Below are 26768 nucleotides of genomic sequence, written 5' to 3' on the forward strand. Positions count from 1 at the left end.
GACATGTTTTACCTTGCTGGCCAGCTTGATCTTTTTGGCCACAATCAAACCGAAACTTACTTTGCACACATATAGGCATTCTCTCCGCTCAGGACATCTGGTTTCACAAAAAGTTCCAGAGCACGCACAATGTTTGCAGCTTGCTGAGAAGGACAGAAACAGAGAGTACAGTCAACAGCGGAAGAAAAAGGCTGACTCCAGAAATGCCAAATGTAAGGTCTTTTTCAGGCTGAGGCAGCAGATCACGGCACTTCACTTGCCCAAGAACTGGCCTGCTCGCTGCCGCCTTCTGGGAGTCAGCACATCCCATCAGAGAGGCAACGAGGAGCCAGGCTGTGACTCCTTCTCTGTGGACCAGGATCACAGCCCCAGGGGTTCATCATGGCCGCAGCAGGTCTGATCCACACCTCAAGCTGAGGTGAGCTCGGCTCAGGCAGCCTCAGAGCGGGGGACAGAGGAAGGCTGCTCGGAACGGTGCGCCCTCTGTGTGGAAGCTCCCCGCGCCACGCGGGCCTCCCTGCTCAAGCCCTGCACGCACTGCAGTCGCTATTCACATCTGAGGGCACAAAACTGTCTTTTTTTTTAACCCCTTTTTTTTTCGGAAAAAGAAAAAAGGAACACAGAGGAAGATGGCTAAGACAAAACACACAAAAATGGAGGATTCCAATTATCTCTTTCCTGATCTATTTGGATCACATGCCCTGATCAGTTTTCCTGTTTTGGGTTTTCTGCCCTCTGGCCTCCCCATCCTAACACAAATGAACATCGATCAGCATGAGATGTGTACCCGGATTTCCAGCGCCACATCCAAGTAGGGGTCGTAGGTGTCTGAGACACTCTTGCACACGGAGCACTTCACTGCGAGAGAACGAGGGAATGGTGGGGTGGGTGCAGGGCCCCGGGCCACCACCCCCAGGTCACCCAGGTTTACAAGTCCAAGAACTGGAGGCACGCTCCCAGCTCACCAGCTCCCCGAGATCCCGGGATGGGAAATGCTCAGGAGGAGAGGAGGGCAAACCCTGAGATGCCTGGCTGGCCTGGTCATGGGCACTCACCCCCACCCCAAGGGCAGCAGCCACGTCTGATTAACTATGGAGTCCAAGGGAAAGCAACACCAGCGTGTCTACAGGCTCTGGACTCTTTGCTCCTCCAAACCCCTTTCCAGGAAGGCTGCAGGTGGGGCTGTGGGGCACAGACCCAGGCTGGAGGCCTCGGGGGCCTGGCAGGTCGGCCTAGGGGCCGCAATGTAGCGTTTCGGGTTAATACTCTAATCCCCGGCCAGAAGGGACACAGGACACTTCTCCACTTACCCCGAGATCGGAGGTAGCCTCCAAAAATCTGATGGACCAGGGTTGTAGCCTGCGTCTGACGATCCAACCTGGAGAAAGGCCACAGCCTTCAGGTGGAGGACAGGGGCCAAGAAACAGGCAGGCACCCCACCAGGCCCCATCTCATCACCCGCTCAGCGGCGGCTCCACCCAGAGATCTCCCCCAGGGCACCCACCTCCCGTGGGACGCCCTCCCTGCCCCCTCAGCAGGTGGCCTCGCCTCCTACTGGGAGCAAGAGGCCCGATGGACCTGCCTGCCAACCCTGCCTCAGTGGCCCCTGCTCCTGCTCCAGCTCTGCCCTCAGTCCCGCGTGGGCACCATGTTTTCTGGAGGCTGCACGCGTGCTGCTAACCCTGCTCCTCTCTCCGCAGGCAGCCCCTTCCTGCCCCCTGCAGAGTGAGCCAGGGCACCCTGGTCTCAGCCGCCCGTCCAGGCCACGTGACTCTTCATGGCTGTGCTGCCCACACATGGGCAGCTGGCTAAGGAGTACAGCTCCAGAACACACGGGGGCCAACACTGGGTCAGCAGACTTTTGCTATGCAAAACTAGGAAACAAAAAGCAACTGCCACCATCTGTCACCAGCACTCATCAGAGAAGGGACATCATAGGTCCAAAAACCGGCAAGGACATAACTTCAGACACACCCAGACCCTCTGGGTGATGCCCCCAGGACAACAGGAGCCGTCAGGACAGGAGCCCAGAGGACCACACAGGGACATACTCTCAGCCCAGCCGGGATGCAGGGACAGTGCAGACATTCAACCACCCAGAAGCAGGACAGCAGAGCCAGATCAAGAAGCCATCCGAGACACTGCCACCAAGCATTCCACCCGAGACCGAGGTCGGGAGGAAACGGGAGGAACGAGGAGGGACGAGGGGACCCAAGGCCTGCGCGGCACCTCCCATGAGGGGAGGCTCCTGGGAGTCCTGGCAGCCGGACGTGGCTGGGAAGCAGCCCCGGGGGCCAGCAAGGCAGACAGGCTCCTTGCGGGGTGAGGGAGGCAGGGCAAGGGGAAAAAGGAGTGTCCTGAACAAGAAACAACAACAAAAAAAAACAAGGCCACACCCCTTCTGAGTCTGGATGAGAGCCACCCACCCCCAGCGTGCGCTTCGCTGTGCGGCCAGAAGGGGGCGCCTGAAGAAAGAACCAGGCCAATCGCCAAATCCTCGTTAGTATCTGAAAGCTACCGGTGCTGCCAGTACAAAATAAGAACCAGCCCCTGGGGGCAGCTCGAGCAGGAACAGTCAGGGCCAAAACTCCGGGGTGAACTGAAGACCCCAAACGAGTGCATGGGGAGACGGAAGACCACTGTGAACAAGCCTTAAAACTAACATAACATGACCAAAAGGAGAGAAAGTTCACTGAACTCAGGGAAAAGAAATGAGCTGCCCATGCGGGAGGGACTGAGGGGCACAGGAAAGGGGAACGCGGGGTGCGTGTGTGTGTGTGTGAGTGTGAGTGTGGCGGGGACAGCTGAGATGTGAGACCACCAACAGCCCAACACCCAGAAAGGGAACCGTACCATCAAACACATAAACCAGAACACAAGAAACACTCCCAGGAATTAAAGGGAAAAGAGCTTTTGCTGCTCTACCACCAGCAAAAGCAATGCCAGCTTGTTTTCCCGAGGGGTGGGTCACTTCCCAGCCAGGGCGAGGTCACCGATGACAGACCAGGTTCAACTCCATCAGTCTCATCCTCCGAAACAGAGGTTTCCCATCCTCACGGCTACAACTCAACTTAACCTTCCTGAAGGGCATTCCAGACATGACTCCTCAGCCATACTTCAGAGCCCAGGACTCAGTTCCATTCCAAGCCCAGGCAGCACTTCCTGCCTGCTTTCTCTCAACTGAACCCACAAACCCAAGAATGATACAAAAACATTCTTGCAGCAGCTGTTTCACAAAAGGGAACGCTGGTCTATGCCCTCAAATTTGGGCGGAGCGAACCTCAAAAATCATCATCTCCTTACCCTCGAGTTTTCCTGCAGACTTTCAAGTTCTTGCCTAAAGACATTACGCTTCCCACTGCCCCATCCTTGGGAAAGAAATGACAAGGCGGTTTTAAAAAGAGGAGGAGAGCCCGTCAGTAGTAGAAGGTCCTTGGAGAGAGCTATTAGAGCATGTCCCTCTGCAAGCTGCTGGGGCAGAGACGCTGCCACTTGACCTGCAGCAGGAGAGGCCCTTTCCGGGAAAGCGGTGGATCCGCTGGTGGACCGCTCAGGGGCCCAGTGTGGACGTCCACAGAGGCAGCTTGTGGGGAGGGGAGCACGTACTTGGCACAGCCGCTCAGGCAGGCCTTCTGCATGGCGTCGATGGTATACCGCAGAAACTCGTGTGCGTCCTCCTGGTTTCCAAAGCGGAAGTGCCGGGCGATCTCTAAGGAGGGAAGGAAGAAGTGTCAGGCCAGCAGAGAGGAGCCCCTGCCTTCTCTTCGAACGTCCCATTCCCACTGGTCTCGTGGCCATCTCTTAGCGGACCCAGGACTAAACCCAAGTGAGGAAACAGAGCCCTGCGTGACGCTCTATGTCCCAGGCACCTCCCTGATGGCAGTTATCTTCCCAGTGAGACCCTCTACACGTAACAGAAAGCACGAATGGATGCCCAGCAGTAAAGATATGAGCTCCGCTAATTAATTAAGCTGGCCTTCCAGGAGCCAATACAGACCATGGCAGATCACCACCATGTCAGCCCAATACAATACACACAGGTTTCAAAAAACCAATGGGTGGGCTTCCCTGGTGGTCCAGTGGTTAAAAATCTGCCTGCCAACGTGGGGGACACAGGTTCAATCCCTGGTCCAGAAAGAGCCCACGTACCACGAGCAGCTAAGCCCAAGCGCCGCAACAACCAAGCCCGAGCTCTAGAGCCTGTGGGCCCAGCTACTGCGGCTCGCGCGCCACGGAGCCCATGCTCAGCAACGGGAAGCCACTGCAAGGAGAAGCCCCCAGGCCGCAGCCAGAGTAGCTCCCACTCGCCACAACCTGAGAAAACCTGTGAGCAGCCTTGAAGACCCAGTGCAGCCCAATAAATACGTAAATACCTGAAATACAGCAACAGCAACAAGACTAAGGGCCCACCTCTGCCAAGCAAAACAGAAACCTGACTTTCAAAGCACATGGGCCCTGGTTCCTCCGGCGCTGAGAAAAAGCCTCGCAGCAGCACTTCCTCACCCACCTCCCCGCCCAAAACACACAGCCCTGGCCTGGCTGAACCTGCAGGGTCTCGGGGGAAGGGGCCGGGGGTGCGGGTCATCACCAGCTGGCATGGACTGCCCCATGTCCATCAGGCCCCAGGGCCGGCTTTAGTCTGCTCCACTCTGTGCCCGAGGCCTCCAGGCTCGACCCCACTCCCGCCTCCCCCCACCCCCAGCACCCCCCGGCAATGCCGCCCTCCCCAGGAGGAAGCCGCTCTTACTTCGCAGGTCCCGGATGAAGGACACGGGCTTGATGGCGTTGCCGCTGTTGGCGAAGGCCTGGATGATGTGGGTCTGCATGACGCACAGCATGCAGAAGCTGCCCTGGTGACCTGCGGGCGTGGACACTCGGTCACGGGAGGGCCCTGGGGATTCCCAGGGGAGCTGACGACACAGCCTCCTGGCTGGCAGAGCGCAGAGGCCCCCAGCCCGCCCAAGCCCTGCAAGGCTGGCGGCACCCGGGAACCCGTCTCTCCTGAGACCCAGCCCAAGGAGCGTGAGCTGCCAAGCTCGGTTTAGAATGTGTCCTCTGACCTGCAAATCGCATCACATGGTCAACGGCAGAGAACATTTCGGGCTTCCCGACAGACACCCCTTTACTCGCTCTTCAGCATGGGCACCTCTGCTCTGCTGCCCCCAGGAGACATCAGGGCTCAGCCAGCTCCAGGGAGACCCCGGGCACCTGCTCCCCCAGTCCACCTGCCCCGACTCTGCTGCCCCAGGGGACACCTGCATGGAGGCGGGACGAGTCGGTTGCTGGCCAGATGGCGGCCCCCAGGCTGGGCCAGCCCCCTGCTGGGGATAAGCTATTTGCTCCCCCAGGCGTTAGGCTAGACAGTGCTACACTTCTGTGTGTGTGTGCACGCTCAGTCATGTCTGACTCTTTGCGATCCCCTGGACTGCAGCCCGCTCCTCCGTCCACGGGATTTCCCAGGCAAGAGTACTGGGGTGGGTTGCCATTTCTTCCTCCAGAGGCTCTTCCTGGCTCCGGGAATGAACCTGCGTGTCTTCCGTCTCCTGCACTGAGAGACAGATTCTAGCTACACTTCTAATTGTGAACTATCTTAAAGACAAGGAGAAGAGCAAAGATGACACCCCGTTTCAGGTGACTTGTAAGTCAAGCACAGGTGTGACAGCTGAACTCCCCTCTCAGCCTCTCACACCCCGGCTCCCCACATCCTTTGTCCTCTGGCAGCAGGGACCCGCACCCTAACTGGTCAGCGCTGATCCCAGTCATGGATTCACACGTGGCACTCACCAGTGTACTGCGGCTGCACGTTTAAGCTCGCTTTCTATGAACTGTACCAAGCTGCCCTTTAGCCCTCCCTCCAGACCACAGTCCATCCACACAGCCCCCTACTCACTCACGTCAACCCCTCCCTCTTCCTGCAGTCACAACGCTGGGGTGAATGGTCCCGTACCCACCTCCTGTATGCGTGTGGGTTTCTCTAAGGCACACACCTACAAGATACACTTCTGGGTCCAAAGGCAAGCACATCTCTAGTTCTACAAGATACTGTAACCTCAAATATAGCGCATGACCTTCCCAGACAGATCCAACCATGGATCAAACCCGGGCCCTTGGCACTGAACGCTCAAAATCCTAACCACTGGACTGCTGGGGAATTCCCCCCAATTTCCAATCTGTCTATGACTTCTGCTGCAGGAATATCATTTTCAACCAAGGAGAGCGCACTCCCTCCTGTCTCCTGCGTCACTGCTCTGGCCGGGACCAGTACATCAAACATCAAACGCAAGTACACAGAGCGCCCCTCCTTGCTTCTTTCCTTACTTTAAAATGTGCTTCTGGTATTTTCCTAATTGGGATGTTTTGTAGTTTTTGTGAGACACCTTTTATAGCCATCAGTAAAAATCTTTTCTGTTGCTACTGTGCTAAGAGTTTCCTTTTAATCATAATTTTTTGGGGGCGGACATCTATTTTCAAGTGACCTTTCTCTCTTAACCTATTAATAAAGCGATAGCAACTAAGGTAGCAAGATTAACAGTCACGTACATAGAACGTGAGGATTCCCTGGTGGCTCAGATGTTAAAGAATCTGCCTGCAATGCGGAAGGCTGGGGTTTGATCCCTGGGTTGGAAAGATCCCCTGGAAAAGGAAATGGGCTATCTGCTCTAGTATTCCTGCCTGGAGAATCCCATGGACAGAGCAGCCTGGCAGGCTACAGTCCATGGGGTCGCAAAGACTCGGACACGGCTAAGAGACTAACACTTTCAGGTAGAACTTACTGTGTGCCAAGGACGATTCTAAGCACTTTATGTAATTCACTTAAGTTTTATAAAAACACTATGAAGGCGATATTATTATTACTTTGCAGATGAGGGACAGGTCAGGTGATTTCCAAGGACGCACGGCCACTGGGTGGCAGAGCCAGGATATAAACCAGGCAGGCCAGCCTCGGGGGTGCTCCCGAAGCTGCTGTGCTCCGCTCGCCCCACAATTACACGTGGAGACCGCCTGACATCAGAACATCCCTGCATTTCTAGCATGAACACAAGCTGCTCACAGTGGTTACAAGACTCCTGAATTTGCTGGTATTTTACCTAGAATTTTTACATATATATTCACGAACGAGATGGAACTATAATTTTTCTTTCTCGTATTGTGCTGGTTTAATTTTGTTACCCAAATCAAGAGAATCACACTGAATGAGCTAGGAAGTTCTCTCTTTTTCTTTTACTCTGGAAAAGGTTGTGAATCACTGAAATGATCTATTTCTTAAAAGTTTCAGTAAAACTCACTAGCCAACTGTCTCAGCCTGGTGTTTTCTTCATGGGGAAAAGTTAACCACTGATTTAATTTTGTTAATGGTTGAAAGGCTAGTCAGACTTTCTGTTGTATTCTATTTGGCGAAGTTATCTTTTCTTTCATCTTTAATTTACTGATATTCAATTTCCACTTTGGAGAACATTTTATGATGCACGTAAAACGGTGCTACTATAATGGGTGCGATAACTGAATGTACGTATTTTGGAGGTGTTTTCCAAAAGCCCTTTCTGCTGTCTAGGTGATTATTTTCAGATCAGTTTAGAGACCGTTACTCTACCTGGATTCTCTTCCACTGCCCATCCTGCAGCTGGCACACCTCAAATTTAGGATTTATTAGTCACTACGGAGCAGGAACCTGACTCCTAAATCTGACCCAGGCTAAAAATGGCAGCAGCACAAGAACACGGGTTTGTCCAAATAAGAGAAAGTCTGGTCCTGAGCACCCACAGCAGCCCTGCGGCAAGGGCAAGCTCAGAGCCGCGTGTGTGCAACAGCCTGCCCCAGCGCCGTGCTCACTCACAGCCCCGCGTGTGCTCCTTGGAGAGCAGGTAGTTGGCCAGGGGCGGCGTGTAGGTTAAGCACTGCACGGTGGAGTTGAGGAAGCAGGTGTTGCCGAGGTTGTGCAGGCCGGCGCCCACGCGGTACACGCGCCCCCAGCGCAGGGACAGCCGCTCCACCGGGAAGAGCACCTTCTGGGGTGCGGGGACCCCGTCGCTGCAGCTCTCGTAGGCGTGCTCACTACCTGGAGTGGGGGACAGGACAGAGGAGGGCCTGACGTCCGAGTCCCAGCATAGTCCGCAGGCGCATGCTCAGGAGGTGGTGTCTGGGGGTACCTGGGTCCCCACTCCGGAGTCCAGGAGGAAGCCTGTGACCCCACAGCTCTCCCCGACGGCCTTGGCCTGGAGCCCCAGAGCCCCTCTGTGCATGAGCTTTCGAGGACAGTTGGAGTCAGGAGGCCCTGGCGCCGACCCCACCCACGTTGCCTCCTAGTCTCCAAGCCCTGTTCCTGAACCTCTCCAGACAGAGCTCACTCTCTCACCAACCCTGTTCTGTTACTTCTGCGGCTAAAACCTACTGGCCCCACGCCCGACGCTCACAGGTGACCACACTGTGCTCCTGTTCCCACTACCGGTCACTGTTTCGTCCCTCCGCCTGTCAGCACACGGCTGGGCCCTCGGCACTACCCTCTGCGTCTGTACCCTGTCTCCGGGCTAGCGGCTCATCTCCACTCCGGTGGCACCCGGCTCCCTCTGTCCTGGGGTTCAGCAGCACGTATTTGCTCTTCAGTGACTCCAGCTGGTAGGAGAAACTCTTGCTGGCCGGCTCAAACTCCAGCTTCTGCAGAAGGACCTTCTTGGCAGAGGCGGCCAGAAGCTTCCCCAGCTCCCCATCGTCAGCCGAATCCCTGCGGCCAGGCTTGAGGGCTTCCTTCAGCTTGTCCACGATGGGCATGGTGCATCACTGGGGTACGAGGAGGAACACAGAGCAGCGGGTAAGCAGACCCCAGGAGCAGAGCATCCCTTCTCTGACAACCCCTTCTGGGCCTTAGGGATGGGTCCCTTATCTGACAACCCCCTCCTGGGCCTTAGGGATGGGTCCCTCCTCTGACAACCCCCCCTGGGCCTTATGGATGGGTCCCTCCTCTGACAACCCCCCCTGGGCCTTATGGATAGGTCCCTTCTCTGACAACCCTCTCCTGGGCCTTAGGGATGGGTCCCACCATGAAAGCAGCTCTGGATCGGCCACCAACCCTACAGAACAAGCAGAAGACACGAGATCACTCAGACACAGCAGCATCCACCCCTCTCCTCTCAAAACAGACCAACTGCCTCCACCAACAGCACTAAATAGACAGACCTCCCCCAGGAGGTCAGACTACCCTCTTGATGTCATCTCTTCAAGAAGTAGCATGCAGTAGGGACTTCCCTGGTGGGCCAGTGGTGAAGAATCTGCCTGCCAATGCAGGGGACACGGGTTTGATCCCTGGTCCAGGAAGACCTCACATTCCTCGGGGCAACCAAGCCCCTGTGCCAAAACTACTGAGCCTGTGTGACGCAACGATTAGCTTGGTGCAAAAGTAATCGCGGTTTGGCATTGTTGCACTTTGCTGTTTGATACTGGAAATGCGTTCTTACATAAATGTACTATGCTATACATCATTTTAATGCACATTTCTCGCTTTCTGATTTTTTTTTCTAATGAATTAAATTATTTGCTGTTTATTTTATATTTATTTTAGACTACAGAAATGTTAGACAAAAAGCAAAATCAAGCAGTTTTTAATTCACATTCAAAATGGGTCATAAAGCAGCAGAGACAATTTGCAGTATCAACAATGCATCTGGCTCAGGAACTGCTAAGGGATGTACCGTGCAGTGGTGGTTCAAGAAGTTCTGCAAAGGAGCCGAGAGCCACAATGATAAGGAGCGCAGTGGCTGGCCATCGGAAGGTGAAAATGACCAATTAAGAGCCACCAGCAAGGCCCTCCTCTCACAACTTCACAGAAGCTGCCTAAGAGCTCAACGTTTCAGCGTCTGGAGCAAACCAGAAAGGTGAAAAAGGCCCAGTAGGTGGCTGCCTCATGAGCTGACTGGAAATAAAGAAAAAGGTCATTTTGAAGTGTCATCTTCTCTTATTCTACACAACAACGAACCATTTCTTGATTGGACTGCGAAGTGCGAAGAAAAGTGGATTTTCTATGACAACCAGCAACCATAAGCTCAGTGGCTGGACCGAGAAGAAGCTCCAAAGCACTTCCCAAATTCAAACCTGCACCAAAAAGAGGTCACGGTCACTGGTGGTCTGCTGCTGGTCTGATCCACCACAGTTTTCTGAATCCCAGTGAAACCATTACATCTGAGAAGTATGCTCAGCAAATCAATGAGATGCAACAAAAACAGCAATGCCTGCAGCCATCACTGGTGTAACAGAAAGGGCCTAATTCTTCTCCATGACAATGCCCGACCACCTCGCACAACCAACGCTTCAAAAGTTGAACGAACTGGGCTACAAAGTTTTGCCTCTTCCACCACATTCACCTGACCTCTCGCCAACTGACTACCACTTCTTCAAGCATCAGGACAACTTTTTGCAGGGAAGACGTTTTCACAACCAGCAGGAGGCAGAAACTGTTTTCCAAGAGTTCTCTGAATCCTGAAGCAAGGATTTTTTACGCTACAGGAATAAACAAACTTATTTCTCATCAGCAAAATGTGTTGATTGTAAGGGTTCCTATTTTGATTAATAAAGATGTGGTTAAGCCTAGTTATAATGATTTAAAATCCACGGTCCGAAACTGCAATTACTGCTGTACCGAGCTAACACTGAGCCTGTGCACTGCAGCAACCGAAGGCTGTAAGCCTAGAGCCTGTGCTCCGCAACAAGAGCAGCACTGCAATGAGAAGCCCGCGCACGGCACTAGAGAGCAACCCCCGCTTGTGCAGTCAGAAAAAATCGGCACGCAGCAATGAAAAGTAACACACGTACAAAAAATTTAAATAAAAAGAAAGAAATACCATCAAGTGACTTTGGACACCATGCCTAGTATAATTTCCCTCAAAGGGCGACCATGTGGACCTAACGTCTGCTCAAAACCAGGGAAATGCTAATTCTTGCAAGACACTCTGGTCACATACACAAATCCATGTAATAAAGGAATTCCCAAGGTGAGTGAGATAAGGATACCCCTGTGTTCAGACCCACAGTCTGCAAAACCAAGAAGGCCATGAGCCTTAAGGGGCCACCAAACGCAAGAAAGGAGGCCGGTCCACACTGGGACGAGCTGGAAAGTGTAAAATACACGGACTTTGAAGGCTCAAGTTTGCGAATGTAAAATGTCTCAGTAATTTTAAGACTGGTTATACGCCAAAATGTACTTTTTATTTTATTCATTTATTTATGGCTGCGCTGCGTCTTCTTTGTTGTCCACGGACTTTCTCTAGCTGTGGCAAGCAGAGGCTATGCTCTAGTTGCGATGCAGGGGCTTCGCACTACAGCGGCTTCTCCTGCTGCGGAGCACAGGCTCCAGGCGCTCGGGTTTCAGCAGCCATGGCTCGTGGGCGCTAGAGCAACGGCTCAGTAGTTGTGGCACACCGGCTTAGTTGCTCTGCAGCACTGGGGATCTTCCCAGACCAGAGATCAAACCCATGTCCCCTGCAGTGGCGGGCTGATTCTTAACCACCAGACCACCAGGGAAGCCCTGAAATGATCATATTTTACATATACTGGGTCAAATAAAATTCATTCCACCTGCTTCATTTTCTAATGTGGCCAATGTAAAACCTGATGATACCTGTGGCTTGCGTTATCAGATAGCGCTTGTGCAGACTATCTTTTTTAAAAGTGAGAGAGGAGACAAATGATAGTAACAGGACCAGAAAAGTATACACAAGACACGGAACCTTGAGGTGGTGGAGCAGGCAGGGGCGTGGTGGCAGCTTGGACTCTGGAATGCCTGCGTTATTCCATCTTGGATTAGCTATAAACTCCAGGGGAAAAAAATCACTGTTGACTGCCAGAGCCTATTCTTTATAAAACAAGAATAAGAACAGCATTAAAGGTGCCTGTGAGGTTAATGGGGAGACACACACTGGATAAGAGCTGAGTACTAGCTGAGGAACCGCAGTGTAACAAACCAGAAACCGCCATCACCCCTGACTGCTACACGTGGAACTACCACTTTTCCTTCCCATCCACTACCTCTCAACCATCTGGCCAAAGCTCAAGGACTATCTGAGTTACAATTAGATAAGAGGCTCCTTACACAACTCACTCCCATCAGAAAAAAAAGATGACTCCCTTGGGTATGTGGTCTCTGGCCGGACCCAGGAGACCCAACTGATCAGGTGGACCCAAAACTCTGCTGGAGTGAAAAAGACTCCCTCCAGCACCTCTGATGAAATCACCCAGATTTAAGTTATGGGGCACCTAATTCTATATATGGATCAAATTTCTTTTCCTGTAAAAATTTCTATAGAGAACAGAAATGTAAAAACATTATTTGAAAAAAAAAAAGCAAGCAAGCACAAGCTCTTTGACATGAAAAAAAATAAAAGCAGCTTTCCTAAGGAGAATTACCTAAGAGAGCCCACCAAACTGAACAATGGCTGCTGGACCACGAGCGGGCTTACCTGGGGTGTCTGAACCCGGGCGTGCTGTTCCTGCAGCGTGGGGTCAGGTGCTTGGCTGGACTGGGTAGGCAGGGTGCTGGGCCCTCAAAGTCACGTGCTTCCCAGCTTTGGGCCCGTTAAATCATCGGAGCTACAAGCGTGCTTTCCGGAAGGGGCGTCAGAATCTGTGGGATGAAAGCGCACCACATGAAGCCACCTCTCTTCCCAATGTCTCACCAGCCCTGCTCCTCGAATGTGGAGCAGGAAGGTCAACCATCTTCCGGTAACATTCCACATTAAGGCAGAAGGAATACGGGTAGTGCGAGACACAGGAAGAGCAGAGGTCAGCTGAGCTAACTAGCTGCAAAGGATTCTGATGGATACAATATGAAAACCCTGCCCTCCGCTGGAGACCCTAACCTTCACGCCAGCGACAAGCCCAATGAACAAATATCCCCCCTACACTCACTAGTCAACTCCAATCTCCACTGCATTTGCAAAGAGTAAGAGATAATAGATAATCATCTCCAACTTTGTTTTCATGAGCAAGTAAGATTTAAAAACAAAAAAAAACTGAAAGTGCAATGACAGTTGCCAAATTTTCACTCTAGCTAAGTCTGTGGGTTTTTTTCTTTCCTGAATTACCAACCACAATCACTATGATTACAGAAAATTAAGGTACTTAAAAACTTTTTACTGTGAAAACATTCATATACAATGTAGAGAGAACAGCACAGGGAGCCGCCATGCTCCCCTTATTCAGCTTCAATAATTACTGGGTGGGATCAGGCAATTCCTCTCCTGTCCCCATGTTACTTCACAGCAAGTTTTAGATACTACACCGTGTCTGATGTCCATAAATAAAAGCATATTAACTAAAAAAAAAAAAAAAAAAAACAATGAATACGATCTCAGAATGAAGACAATGTGTAAAGATTTTTCTCATGAAAACGCCCTACAATGTCCCTCTTCTTGTCAACATCCTGTATCGCTGAGGACTGTCATGAGCAGAGACATGGGTTTGGGAAACTCTTGAAGCTAGAGGATAAGCAGAACGTGGGAGATTTAACCCAATTTCATTTAGATAAATAACTCAAAGAACACCTACCCTACACAGCCCACTCCTCAATGTGTAGTCAAGAGACTTTGAACAAATCGAATTTTTCCAGTTTTGACATAAAGATGAAACCTCTACATCACCAGTCCCACCCGAAACATTAAGCAACAACCTACAAATGATTTCTCTCCAAGGTGCAGCCACCTAGAGAAAAATGCTCTTGTAATACACCATCAAAAGGCCTCTGATGCACACACCTGGTAACACACTCTTCAAAACTCTGCAGGATGCTCTTTCCAGCCCACCTTTCCCACTGTCCAGGAACGGCTCATACTTAGGCTCATACTTAACCATGCACATTTCTACTTCTACTCAAAGCTTCGCCATGCAAACACATTTTCTCTCCCTCCTCCCACTCTACTCAAAGCTTTCTCGATCGCCATGCAAACACATTCTCTCTCCCTCCTCCCTGTAAATGCAATTTTCCAGCATAAACTGCGCTCAAGACTCACAGGGTCAACCACGTGCTGGCGGGGAGGAGTCCCAGAGGCTGGGGCCTCCCTGAGGCACTTTTACAGGGGCCTCTGCAGCAAAGCCAGCTCCCGGCCCCAGCCAAGAAAGAGCAAACTGAGTGTCTGTCTCCCCGGGGACCTGATTCTCCACCTCCCTTACAGACGGTGGACTGAGGCAGGACCAGGATGTTTTTCCTCTCTCTCCCATCTTTATTTCAGGAGGCTGCTCTAGCTCCGGGAACCCCAGGGGAGACCCAATACTACCCGACCAAAGAAATGGGTATTTTAAAAACTCACATCTTGAACCCACCCCTTCCCCATAACCATGAGGAACGTTATTCTCTCCAGGAGTGAACCTTCCCACATCTCTTACAAATAAGATAAAGGAATAAGACATCAGCCCTGCTGCCAAACCGAAAGCCCTCCACCTGATTCTAACTTAAGCCACTCCAGAGAAAATCTAAACCCTGCACAAATGATGCTTCTGTGCATAACGACCGTGCCCAACACCGTCACAGGCTGCTGCCTCCTGGCCTGCCTGGGCTCCTGTCCGGGCAGCTCTCCCTTGCACCGTGGGTCACTCTGGAAGTGCAGGAAAGAGCAGACAGCAGACCTGGGGCAGCCCGGACGGAGGGCACACTTCCTGGGCCTCTCCGTGGACTCCCGAGCCCTCGGGGACGGCGCAGCCCTAGGGCCTCCCAGGAACCCCTCGTGGACGGGCATTAGAGGCCTCTCCGTGGGCCCCAGAGCCCCTAGCGTACGCGCGGCCCCAGGGCCTCCCCGTGAACCCCGAAGCCCCTCGCGGACGGCGCAGCGCCGAGGAACCGTGGACCTCCAAGCCCCGCGCAAACACCCATGTCTCCCCCCGAGTATCCACGGGTGCGCCCCGTGTCGGGCGGCAAACTCCCGGGGGAAGTCCCACAGCCAGCCTGCGCGCCGCCCCAACCTGGTCCCAGCTTACCCGGCCTTCAGCGGGCCCGGCTACAGGCCAGCGGCGTTGGCGTCTACTCGGCACGGGCCCCGCACACGCACCATCCGGGTCTCCGGCGCCTCACACACGTGTCACGGGGACTCTTAAAGCAGACGCGGCGTGCGGCCCGCGCGGCGGAACCCGGAGAGGCCCCCGGCGGCTTTAAGAGGCGGTGCTGTCTTCCGCCCTAGTCCCTGGGTCCGCCCACAGTCGCTTGACGCTCCCAATACGTCACCTCTCCCATCTCGCGGCCCCGCCAGCCTACGCGATGACGTAAGCACGCAGAGTCGGAGGCGCCCCACCCTCTCGGCCGGTGCCTGGCAGGTTCCCGCAGAGCATGTGAAGTGCCTGCTTCCGGGTCCGGCGCCCGGGGCGTTCCTTGGGCTGTGTCTGAGGGCCGCTCATTTTCTCCTGCGGTCTCGGCGGTGGCGTGGGGCGTGCACTTGGTCGCACCCTCCGGGCATTTAGTGACCGAGACACCGATCGGGCGACAAGAGGGTAGCAGGCCCAGTAAAGCCCGAGAGCGGACTGAGAGCTCTTGGGATGAAGAGGTCGAGAGTGATGGCATTTGACCTTCTCTGTGTCCTGGGCCCTGATTAATTTCCTGACCCCACTCCCTTGCTTCATTTCAGAACCGTCATCCCGTGACAACTGCGTTAAGGTTGTGGTTAAATGTTTGCAAACACGTTTCTCTTTTTCGTATTTTAAAAAATCCTTTTCACCTGAATCCTTTTGGTTGCCACCCATCCTGGTCTCCAGGGCAGGTGGAGATAGTGTGATCCTAACCTCCAAATACTTAACGGAAGCAAAGGAATATTGTTACTCCACAGTAAACGACTTTTTCCAAAGGCAGCACTGGAGTACGCAACCCAATCTGCTGTGTCTTTGGGAGACATGTGAAAGGCAGGATGGACGATACTAGATGAAGCAACTAGAAGCCTTGAGCTAGTTGTCATGCTCCTTCCAGCCCAGTCCTTCAGGCGGAGGTGGGTGGGGCTGGCGATGGAAAGAGAATGGGTGTAATTGGGACAAAATTCACCTGTAGTTATCACTTGGCGGGGGGTGGGGGGTGATGTTTTTTTGAAAAAGCAAACAATAGTAAGCTGACAAGAGCCTGAGGTTGAGCTCTGCCCTGTCTGTGAGAATCCTCAACTACAGATTCAGATTGGAATTTGTCACTGAGTCTATTCTGTGCCCTAAAACAGTGATTCAGACAAAGATTGTTTTCACTAATCCAAGCCTGATACAGTGTATAAATGAGTGATGAAAAGCTGGAGACAGGTGGTCAGAGAGCTAGTAAGTAGCCAGAGAATGAGGAGACCTCAGTTTTATCCCAGCTCTGTGCTAATTAATTAGCAGGTTGCTTTGGAGACTAAACTAACCTAGACCTCCATGTGATCATCTATGAAATAAAGATAATCTTCAGGGACATCCCTGGTGGCCCAGTGGTTAAGAATCCGCCTTCCAATTCAGGGGACGTGGGTTCTATCCCTGGTCTGGGAACCAAGATCCCACATGCTGCAGAGCAGCTAGTGTGTCACGTCCACAACTAGACAGAAGAAAGAATGCTACAACTGAGGCCCAACACAGCCATAAATAAAGTATTTTTTTAAAAAATAAAAATAAAAATAAATAAAAATCTTCAGCAGATCTTTGATTCTAATAAAACAATACCAATGACATCTGCTCCTGTTAACTGAGTTCATATTATGTGCCAGATACCGAACTGGCCACTTACCCCACGCTATCTGATTTAATCTTCATGGCAACCCTACAGAAAGATACCATGCCCATTTTACAGATGAAAATACTGAGCCTGCAGCATCCCAGCAAGCAAGTGGTGGTTTAAACCCAGGTTTCTCAGGCTCCTAGTTCACACCTTTAGCTCAGGCCCTCAGAGGTAACCCCCAAATTTTTCTGAGATGACAAACCTGTTGTCTGAAAGGCCCACATGCTGCTTTAGAATGTGATGTGAGACCTGGAAGTTGGGAGGAACCTTTGGCCACACACATTTCCACCCTACTCCGCTTTCAAATACCCTCCTAGAAGCCTTGTGAGTGAAATCTAGAGGTGCGTTCACATGGCCAATATGAAAGTCTTTCCTAAAATGCTCAATCTCAAAGGTCACCAGAGAAATGCAAATTAAAACCACAGTGAGCTAGCATTCCACACTCTCTGGAACTGCTGGAAACTAAAAGACTACATGTTGAAGAGAATGTGGAGTAGGTAGATTGTAAAACTGCAGGGATTGGAAAATGATGCAACCATTTGGGAAAATAATTTGAACGATTCTTTTATGAAACATACTTGCCCTATGAGCACATCTATTGCTGTCGCCACGGCAACTGAACTACTGCCTGTAGACTGGTAAATTCCAAAGGTGCAGACCTCCCCTGCCCTTATCCAGTTCCTTCTGGACACCTCCGCTGAAGGGCTCATGACCATCTTGAAACTCATCATGCCCAGAAACGGATGCTCCCCATGGTCTGCTAAGCTTCCTCGCCTTTCTGCCTATTGCCTGCTTGGCCTGGTGTGCTGGAGTTCAGACCAAATCCTTGCCCTTTTCAGCTGTTTTCCCAGTGAGTCTGGCCACATGGGGGCACTGCTGAGACCGGCAGTGGCTGGCTTTCTGGCAGTGGCTTTGGCTCCATCCAGGGAGGTACACTGCGGTTGCAGCCTCCCACCTGTCCTCTCCCTGGGCTGTGATAGGGCAGCCTCCTGCCTCTTCCCCTCCAACCTCGAGGTGCTAACAGCTTCCTGCTGTTCCCTTGGCTTCTCAGAGAATTTCTTCCATCGGGATATAACCAGTCCCTGCCTTAATCCCTGCTGTTTTAAAGGCTGTGAAGAGTGGTTTGGGGGTTCCTGGTTGGACTTGGACTGATGCAGACTGTAACCCCAACATCCACCTGCCTGGCTAGCATCCCTGGGTTCCCCTCTCTCCCCCACCCCCATGTAAATTCTTAATGAATTTTGCTAATTTTGCTTTCCAAAGATTTCCTCAAGCCATTCCCTCCACTCCATCCAATTGCCCAAGGAAAGCCACTCTCTGCTTTCCCCTACTTTACTGGATTATAGCTGAGTCCATTGCTCAAACTGCCAAACAGAATGATATACTTAAAAGGCCTACCCAACCCATTTCACTCCTGTCTGAAATCCTTTCCTGAAACTCCCTGCCATGCCCCAGCCCTGCTGAAAGGAGAACCAAGCTTCTTAGCATGGTCTCTAATAGCCTGGGGATGGGGGTGGGGGCTGGCTCCTGCCTGCCTTTTCCCCTCCTGCCCAGCCACTCTCTCCCTTGGGTCCTTCAGCAGGTCTTGTTCAGTCGCTCAGTCGTGTCTGACTCTCTGTGACCCCACAGGCTACAGCACACCAGGCTTCCCTGTCCTTCACCATCTCCTGGAGTTTGCCCAAACTCATGTCCATTGAGTCAGTGATGCCATCCAACCATCTCCTCTGTCGCTCCCTTCTCCTCCTGCCCTCACTCTTTCCCAGCATCAAGGTCCTTTCCAATGAGTCAGTTCATAACATCAGGTGGCCATCAGGTGGCCAAAGTATCAGCTACAGCATCAGTCCTTCCAAAGAATATTCAGGGTTGATTTCCTTCAGTAGAGCTAGTCTCCCCCCGCCCCACCACCGCACCAGGCCCCAATCAGGCCATCTCTGCTCCAGGCTCAGGCTGGTCTTTGGCCTAAAATTCCCTTGCCTGCCTGTCCTTCAAACACCTCCTTCGGCACCACCTTCTCCGAGAAGTCTTTCTGGATTCCCCTCATCCCTGTCATTTGGTTGGTGCTGCGTTTGGCTGGCAGAACATTCCACTTATACATTCAGCTGGAAATTTTCTGGATTTCTCTTCCCTTCCCCACCATGCCTTCTTTCATCTGTGTGTCCCTGGGCCTGGTGCACAAAGGTACAGTGGATAAATGTGAAATCCAACTAAATGGCAAATGCTAGAGATGAGACAACTGAATAATCTCTAAATCCTGAAGGAGGAAACCAGAGAAACACTGAAGATGAAAGAATGAAGTATTCTCAGTTTAAAAAAAAAAACTGTAACTGAAATGAATCTAATTAGAACTTACCTTTTTTTAAAAAAAGGGCATCCCTGTGGCTCAGTTGGGATCTCAAAGAGTCGGACACAACTAAGCAACTGGACTGAACTGAACTGTGGCTCAGCTGATAAAGAATATGCCTGCAATGCAGGAGACCTGGGTTCAATCCCTGGGTTGGGAAGATCCCCTGGAGAAGGGAAAGACTACCCACTCCAGTATTCTGGCCTGGAGAATTCCATGGACTGTATGTAGTCCATGAGGTTGCAAAGAGTCGGACATGACTGAGCGACTTTCACTTTCACTCTAAAAAAAGAAGTGGGTTAACAAATTAACAGTATTGTTGCCCAGAAGTCACCTGGGGGTTCCTTACCTTGGAGGTTGAGGTAAAAGGGACTAGATGCTCCCCACCCCTCCACCGACCCCCCACCCCCATTTCACAGCCTGTAGATGAGCAAAGATTTATGCTAATTTATGGAAATATCTACATCACATTTCTAATTGTAAATTAATCATTGTTTCTTTTACATCAGTCATTGGTAAGTTTTGGTTCCTATGAGCTGCTCCTGCTGGGCCCTCACAATTTCCAGTTTCTAGAATCTGCCAAATTAGATCTAAATCCGGTCTGGTTGAATTCACCAAGGAAAAGCCATGTGGCAGGGCTCCCAGAATTTTGCTTTAGGCCTTCTTTCCTCTGCATGCAGATACCCTTGAATGGAACTGGGCAGGTGTTTGGTGGTTTGGCCAAGAAGTAGCCGATGGGCCTTAAATCCCTGTGCTGGCCGTGGCCACACGCTTGCCTCCTCCTTCCCGTCCCAGGCAAAGCTTCCTCTCTAAGAAAACTCATCCTGGAACTTGCCTGGTGGTCCCGTGGCTAAGACCCCAGACTCTCAATGAAGGGGGAGCCAGGTTCGATCCCTGGTTGAGGAACTAGAGTCCACGTGCCACAACTAAAGATCCTGTGTGCCACAACGAAGACTCAATGCAGATAAATAAATAAAATGGAAAATTCGCCCAGAGTCAGTGCCACGGGGGTGTATTTTCCCTATGTGTTTGGGAGTCGCTTCCCTCACTGCCAATATGAAATCCTGCTTACGGAAGCCGTGCAATCCCCAGTCCCCACAGCTTTCATCACGCCTCCCCCTCCTCTCTGCAAACCCACCTCCCTTTCCCAAACTCTCCCACAAGGTCTCATCCAGCTGAGTATTACTCCTGCCGCTGGGTCTGGTCCGCTCCTTTCCCCTTGGGTGGCTCTGGTTATTCTTTGTAGCACAGTGGTCCTTTGCGTGGCTCTGTTACTTTTCTCAAAGCATTGCGTGCATCTGTTTGGCCTCAGGACTAGATTGCATACACTTTTCAAGAGTGTTCAAGACACCACCTTGCTTGCAGGCCCTTACTCCCAGCACTGCCCAGGGAACATATGGTAGGCCCGCCTAGACTGCTCCGTGCCCTCTGGGCTTACTTGGGAAGCAGGTGGGTGGAGACAGAGTGGCCATGGGCAGAAGCTGTGTGCTGAATGGTGCTGAATGGCTGAATGGTGACTCAGTCCATCCAGGGCCTTGGGAGGAGGCAGTAGGGGTCACCCCCAAGCCAGAGAGTCTGAAAATCTGTGGTGCCTCCTTCCCTCCTCCTTCTGGCTGAAAACAGAGGACTCCGAGGCTCTGGAAGGTGGTGGGGGACACCACGGGAAGGAGTCCAGGTTCCAAATCAGCCGTGGAGGAAGTCCGCCAAACGTCTCCATTGGTTTTGGCAGGAAATAAACTCCTTTGTGTTAGTCCCTGGGTTTCTGGGGTCATTTGCTCTGGCAGCCAGAGCTGTCTTAGCTGCTACGCCTTTGCTCCCAGACCACAGAGCAAGGCTTTTGGGTCTCAGGGTTGTGGGAGTGCCACATCTGAGGATGAGCCCTAGCACCTGGGAATACAGAATGGGGTGACGGGTGATATTCCTTGTGTAGTTGGAAGATGTCCCATAATGACAGGGTGACCCCGCATCACAGTTTCCCAGGACAGGCGGCTGGACACCTACTGGCCCCACTAATTGTTCACAGCACCTCCTTTCTCTGTCAAAAGTGTCCTGGTTTGGAAGATGCAGAATATAGAGATGAATTTCCCAGATCATTGAACTTTATCCTTTAAGTTTGGAAATTACAACTCACAATAAGGCATCTTGATGTGATCAAGTGTCCTCACTGAGACCAGGATTTTGCCTTCATCGTTTCTGCAAAATTCATAAATAAAGGAGAGAAATTTGCCTTTGTTCTGAAAACAAACACATTAAAAACAAACCACTCACTACAAGGCCCTTCCTAGAAATGGAAGGCACAGCCAAGAATAAATAAATAAAATTATGTTTTAAGAGTTATTCAAGCTCTGCTCGCTTGGTTTGATTTTAAGTTAGATCAGATAAACATGTCCAGGAATAATTTAGGCGGGGGGGAAGAAAACATCTGAAGGGTTTTCACCAGCCCGGGTGGCTCCCCTACCCACTTCCCACCCTCCGCCCCCAACCCTCATCCTAAACTGGGTCCTGCAGAGGCTTCTGTGTTTCTACTCTGAACCCACACATGTCTGTTGTGGGTTCCGACCCAAGCGCCAGGCTGTCCTCAGTTGCCCCCAATGCTTTTCTTTCACAGAATGAGCAAAGCTGAGGTGGGGGAACAGTGGTGTCTGGTAGGATCCCTAACAATCTGCTTACCCCATATGTGGGTCTTCAGACGGACTGAAAACTGTTTGCGAAGATCAAGAAAAGGGAAGATTGTTCAAACTGGATCATGGATGCGTGGAGTTTATGATGTCATTCTCTGCATTTCTGTATTTGTTTGAAAATTTCCATAAGAAGTGCTTTTTAAAAAGTTACGTTTGACCTAAATACATAAAATAAATGAAATGGTCCTGTCTAGACCCCAAATGTGGCCTGCAGGTCAGAACAGGCACCGATGCCAAGGAAGGAGAGGGCAAGGAGGGGACCTGTAAACATGAGACTTGAGGGAGCTACTGCAACGTATGCATCTTATTTGGCTCCTGATTCAAAGCAACAAACTGTAGAAAAGCATTTATGAGACCATCAGAGGTGTCTGAACACCGACTAGTCCATGACATTCATGAATTATAATTATGTTCTCTTGGTATGATTTAAGTATTTTGGAAAGGTTTTAAAAATAGTTTGTTTATTTTTTAGAGATACGTACTGAAAACAGACAAAAATGACATCTAGAAACTTTCTGATAACCTTGGACAGGGTGGTTGGGCAAGTAGGTGCAGAGAAAGAAAGCAGTGGGTTGATGGTGGGAGAGGCAAGACGGACGCAGGTCTGTTTGTGTGCATGGCGTGTGTGTCTAAGATATGTTCCACAAAAGAAAGGGAGATGTATGTACCAAATGAAGGGACCCCGTCCTGCCTCTTGGCCAATTTAAGAAACCACATTCACTGTCGTCTGCCACATCCCATGTAGACCTCCAAGCCCCCAGGCCTGTTTCTCAGGAGATAAACCAACCCACAGGCTTCCCTGGTGGCTCAGTGGTAAAGAATCTGCTTGCCAACGCAGGAGACACGGGTTCCATCCCTGGGTCGGGAAGATGCCCCTGGAGAAAGGAATGGCTACCTACTCTAGTATTCTGGCCTGGAGAATCCCATGGACAGAGGAGCCTGGTGGGCTACAGTCCATGGGGTCCCAAAAGAGTCAGACATGATTTAGACAACAGACCAACCCCCGCCCTCCCCTGTTCGGAACATCGGAAATGACCACATGGAGACAGCCAGCGTTTTCACTGATAATACTGTTTATTGTCCACGGACCGAGCGGTCACTTGAGAATGAAACAAAGCATCGGAGACATGCGCTGTCTGCTTGTCGACTTTCAACAACTCTCACGTGTTCCCAGCACAGGAAGGTCTCAAGACTTCATATTCCAGCAAAATCACATTGCCCCAAAATTGAAAAAACAAACAAACGAAAAAAAAAAAATCCAAACAAAAACGAACAAGATCAACAAAGCTTTAAATTACGGCGGCAGGTCCGATATTTCTTAATACTTATCAAGCAAAGATTTGGAAATAACTACAATGTAAACTTTATTTTAAATAGTTTGAGTCGCTTGCAGAAGACAAGAATAGAAGGAGGAAAGAGCAGTACTTAGAACGTAACATATAAATTAATGCCAAATGCAGAGCCTTCTTAAACTATATATATATGGCAATTATTGACTGTGAGGGTATTTGAGTGGCTTCTCGGCCACCATTGTGTTCTTCATCTTGACTTTTTTTTTCCCTGCTCAGCATGGCTACAAGACCAATGTGTGGGGATTGAATATAAAGGCCATCTTTCAGAACCAAGCTACACAAAGACTCTTTGCTTTGTAATAATTGGAACCAGAGAACAAAAAATAGGGGACAGAAAAGCAATGATACTCAAAGAACGGAAGGAAAGGTCTGAAGGAATCACCGTCACAGGCTAGCTACCATGCCATTTCCACTCTGGATCCAAAGCTCCCACGATGCAGAAACCTTTGGGAAACAAAAGGCGCGAGTCTAACCCTATCGAGGGTAATAGAAAACACAGCACAGGAATGATTACAACTGATGTCAGAAACAAACCAAAACATTAAAAAAAAAAAATCAGCAGAAACAGGAGTAAATGTTACATATGATAACACCGTACAGGAAGCAGACGGGGGTGGGGTGTTATATCGACTGGAGGGTCTGGTGTTCTTATATATACTGAAATCACATGGACTGGTCCATTATGACATCTTACAAACTTTCTGTCACTGCACAACATGAAGATGCCCTTGGAGCGGGCCGAATTCCTGGAGAGTCCCCTAGTCTGCCCTAGAAAGGGAGTCATCAAAATCTGTGCTGACCAGGCCCCTGGGTGGGCATGCGGGCTGCACGCCACGGCGGGGGAAGGTCAGGAGTCTTAGAGGTGCTTTGGGGTCACCACAGAATAGAGAAGGCTTAGAAGATGACTTTAGAAGAACTCTGCAGAACGACTGCTCCCGGGCTAACAGCCTCCAGTTTCATTGTGTGTGTTTGCATAGCGTGCGTGATAAACTCAGGACAGTTGATCTTTACAACACACGTGGGGAGAAAAAGATTATCTTTACTGTTACTGAGAAATTTCTGCCTCCGTTAACCCCCGATTTATTGGCATAAGGAAACTACCTTTAGGGAACAGCTAGGCTCCTTAGCTCCCTATAAAGTTTCTTACTTGGAGATCTTTGTAATACAAGAAATATAAGCAGAGGAGGGCGGGTACACCGGTAAGTTTGGGTTCACCTATTCTCTAAGAATTCATCTTTAGCAGAATGAGATGTCTCTTAAAGCCGGTCACAGTGTTCTGGAGGCCCAGAAAAGCCATGAGCGCTTTACTGACACCACCTCCCCACCAAAATTCATCCTTCCCAAGGGAGGACTTCATTCTGCGCTTCGCTGACTTCACTCTGGGGAACCCCTGCACTCCCGGGGCACACTGACAAGTCAGTCTTCCAGGGAGCTCACACTGTTAAAACTCTGGCACCTGCTTGGGGGGCTCTGAGGTGTGTTGGGGGACAAGGCAGGACCCAGCTTTTGACGTCTTCAAGATGTGCCAGACGGCAGGGGGAGTTCATGTTACCAGCCACACAGAACCCCTTGCAAAGCCAATTCATGTCCCTCCACCTGGGTGCCCGAGGCCACAAAGAGGAGGGTGCAAGAGGGGCCTTAGCAGCTCAGGAACGAACTCTAGGGGCAGCCAGGCCTCCCTGCCCAACATCTGCGCCAGGGCATGATGTCATAGACTCCCTCAAGAGCTGGGGCGGGTCCTGCGGGCCGGGGATGGGACCGAAAGGACTTGGCTGGAGCTGATGCCTGCGGCCCTCACATCTCTACGAGGCCAGGGAGGGAGGCTCCTGCTGGAATCCTGCAGATTAATATGATTAACTGGGGACCCTTCAAGAGCAAGCCACTGGTCCAGGGCTGCTCCTGGAAGTCAGACGCTGGGAGTCCATGGTGGGCATGGCAGGACAGGGAGTGCACAGGGACCACCACCCTAGGGCCAGAGGTGTGGAAACTGTAGGAACCGAGAGACATGCCCCTCTCAAGATGAAAGGGACCTGGTAGGCCTGCTACACAGTCTGGCAACGACCCTCGAAAATTCCTGCAAAATGTACATTTCCAGGCTCTGCCCTGACCAGGCTTGGGGACCCCAACTGCTGTCTGCTCAGCATTTGTGACAGTGCCAGGGCTGGGCCCAGGAGGGACACCTGTGCGTCCAGCCCCTGCCTGCACCCAGGGACAGGAGACTGAGATGCACGGTGCCCAGGCTGGCGGATGGGGTGTGGGACCCATCTCTGCCTCCAGACCCACAGCTGTGTGTTTAAAAGGAAGATGGGGGCGGAGAGGAGAATCACACTAACTTAAAGCCACTTGGATGACTGTTTTTATTCATGCTGTTTCCAGGAAGGGATGTCGGAGCTGGACCAGTCTGAACTCTTGGACACTGTCAATTGGCCCCAGGAGTGCTGGTGGCCTTCTTACGGGTCCTCGATGTCCAGAAACTCCTGCTTGGGGGGTGCTGCTCCGCGGTACCAGGCGCAGGAGCCGTCGCTTCTCTTGATGCAGGCGAAGAACTTGGCCTGATGTCCGTTGATGTTCTTCTCCGTGACCCAGTCCATCCAGAGGCACTCGTCCGGGGAGGAGATGTAGCATGGGATCATGGGGCATCGAGTGATCTAGGAAGGGGGGCATGAGATGGATTTAGCTGGGGACCGAGGCCATTCAGGGGGCATCTCCAGAACCTGGCCTTCACCTGGTGAAGGTGTTCAGGGGTACTGTGCAGAATGAATGACCAGGTAAGTGCAGCAGCGAAGGAGGGATGGAGCTGCTCCACCAGTAGGCTTTCCTGAGCTCCAAACTCTCCAAATGGCAGCAGGCAGCCTGTCCAAGATAGGACAGAAACCTTTCCATACCCCCCAACTACCAAGCACGCCCTTTACTTTGGGCCATCTGGTTTACCTTCTCTGAGCACAACAAACCAGCTTCAGCTTAGTCTCACCTTCCAGAGAGTATAATAATAACAACAATAAAGGGCCTTGAGAGACTTCCCTCGTGGGCCAGTGGTTAAGACTCTGTACTTCCATGGCAGAGGGCATGGGTTCAATCCCTGGTCAGGGAACTAAGATTCACATGCCTCATGGCATGGCCAATAATATGGAAGCGGACGTCTCAGAATATATAAATAAAACAAAAAACAATAAAGAGTTTTGACTATCAGACAGGTTCAACTCAAGTAAAAAGAACAGCATCTTGCTCCTAAGCACACGGATGCTTCGAGGGGATCAGCAAGGATTAACAGCATCTTGGCAAAAGAACCTGAGTTCACAGGAGGGTGCCAACCTTCAGGCCGCTCAAACAAAAGGGCAGAACTTTTTTTTTTTTTTAACTTCACCTTAGGCACAGGGGAGTTTCCTAGACTTACAACTGGTTGTGAGTCAGAATTCACCCTGTGAACGAGCTAAGGGGTGGGCTATCGAGGATCTATCAGGATGGGCAGGAAGGCCACACAAGCAGTGTGAACCGGCACAGGCCAATCTCTGGGCCACACTAGGCCCAGACTCACACCCTGTGCTGGGGTTGGGGGAGGGGCGGCAGGGACGGAGGGATGTTAGGAGACAACAAAATGGGACCCTGGGGGCCACTGAGACCTCACCTTCTGTGGCTGCATCTAAGCATTAGCACTGCTGTAACTGCGCTTGGCACCGCCTCTGGGGTGCTTTCAAGAAGAAAGG

At 51.4% G+C, this 26768-nt stretch overlaps 2 protein-coding genes across 6 annotated transcripts in view; both read right to left on the reverse strand.

Moving 5' to 3' along the window:
* Positions 1 to 15138, reverse strand: part of USP36 (ubiquitin specific peptidase 36) — a 32598-nt gene extending 17460 nt beyond the window's left edge. For 2 of the 5 annotated variants that reach the window (XM_040244699.1, XM_040244704.1), the window contains exons 1-9: positions 14953 to 15138; positions 12444 to 12607; positions 8514 to 8775; positions 7835 to 8056; positions 4748 to 4858; positions 3607 to 3709; positions 1311 to 1378; positions 788 to 858; positions 61 to 143 (exon numbers count right to left, since the gene is read on the reverse strand). In XM_040244699.1, the coding sequence (XP_040100633.1) occupies positions 61 to 143; positions 788 to 858; positions 1311 to 1378; positions 3607 to 3709; positions 4748 to 4858; positions 7835 to 8056; positions 8514 to 8766 (911 nt within the window). In that variant the 5' untranslated portion in view covers positions 8767 to 8775; positions 12444 to 12607; positions 14953 to 15138. Of the gene's footprint in view, positions 1 to 60; positions 144 to 787; positions 859 to 1310; positions 1379 to 3606; positions 3710 to 4747; positions 4859 to 7834; positions 8057 to 8513; positions 8776 to 11702; positions 11792 to 12443; positions 13272 to 14952 lie in introns of those variants that run through there. The other 3 variants (XM_040244702.1, XM_040244703.1, XM_040244700.1) reach the window with 3 other exon arrangements.
* A 7629-nt stretch (positions 15139 to 22767) lies between these two features.
* TIMP2 (TIMP metallopeptidase inhibitor 2) overlaps positions 22768 to 26768 on the reverse strand; it is a 54103-nt gene continuing 50102 nt past the window's right edge. Inside the window, exon 5 of the mRNA XM_040244743.1 lies at positions 22768 to 25712. Within this exon, the coding sequence (XP_040100677.1) occupies positions 25515 to 25712 (198 nt within the window). The 3' untranslated portion in view covers positions 22768 to 25514. The remainder of the gene's footprint in view (positions 25713 to 26768) is intronic.

Source organism: Oryx dammah, unplaced genomic scaffold, assembly GCF_014754425.2.
Source record: "Oryx dammah isolate SB20612 unplaced genomic scaffold, SCBI_Odam_1.1 HiC_scaffold_8, whole genome shotgun sequence".
In the NCBI taxonomy this organism is placed as follows: Eukaryota; Metazoa; Chordata; class Mammalia; order Artiodactyla; family Bovidae; genus Oryx; species Oryx dammah.